This window comes from Merops nubicus, unplaced genomic scaffold, assembly GCF_000691845.1.
Source record: "Merops nubicus isolate BGI_N331 unplaced genomic scaffold, ASM69184v1 scaffold33865, whole genome shotgun sequence".
Taxonomy (NCBI): domain Eukaryota; kingdom Metazoa; phylum Chordata; class Aves; order Coraciiformes; family Meropidae; genus Merops; species Merops nubicus.
The window spans coordinates 3,819-4,169 of NW_008610976.1; the positions used below are offsets into that span (position 1 = coordinate 3,819).

Here is a 351-nt window from a genome sequence, read left to right on the forward strand (position 1 = left end):
GAGCCGCGGAGGTGTCAGGCAGGAGTTTGCTGTGCAGCTCCCTGCAGCTGCTGGACAAGAACGGCAAGGGGGGCACCCGGGGCTGGGTGGTGATCCCGCAGGACGACCCCCTGGTGCTCTACATCTACGCAGCCCCCCAGGTGAGCTGAGCTCAGCTCCGTCTGCAGGGGCACATCCCAGCGCCCCCACCCCCTGCCTCCCACCACCATCTCTGCTCTCGGCAGGACGTCCGAGCCCACACCTCCATCCCGCTGCTGGGCTACCAGGTGAGGGACCTGGGCCAGGGCGACTCGGGGCACCTCTTCCAGCTGGCCCAGTCGGGGCAGGTCCACACCTTCGCCGCCGCCTCGG

At 69.8% G+C, this 351-nt stretch overlaps 1 protein-coding gene across 1 annotated transcript in view; it reads left to right on the forward strand.

Annotated features, from left to right (window-relative positions):
- FGD2 (FYVE, RhoGEF and PH domain containing 2) overlaps window positions 1-344 on the forward strand; it is a gene marked incomplete at both ends in the record, with an annotated part of 4,106 nt that extends 3,762 nt beyond the window's left edge. Inside the window, 2 exons of the mRNA XM_008941081.1 lie at window positions 19-140; window positions 225-344. Of these exons, the coding sequence (XP_008939329.1) occupies window positions 19-140; window positions 225-344 (242 nt within the window). The remainder of the gene's footprint in view (window positions 1-18; window positions 141-224) is intronic.
- Between the last annotated feature and the right edge of the window lie 7 nt (window positions 345-351).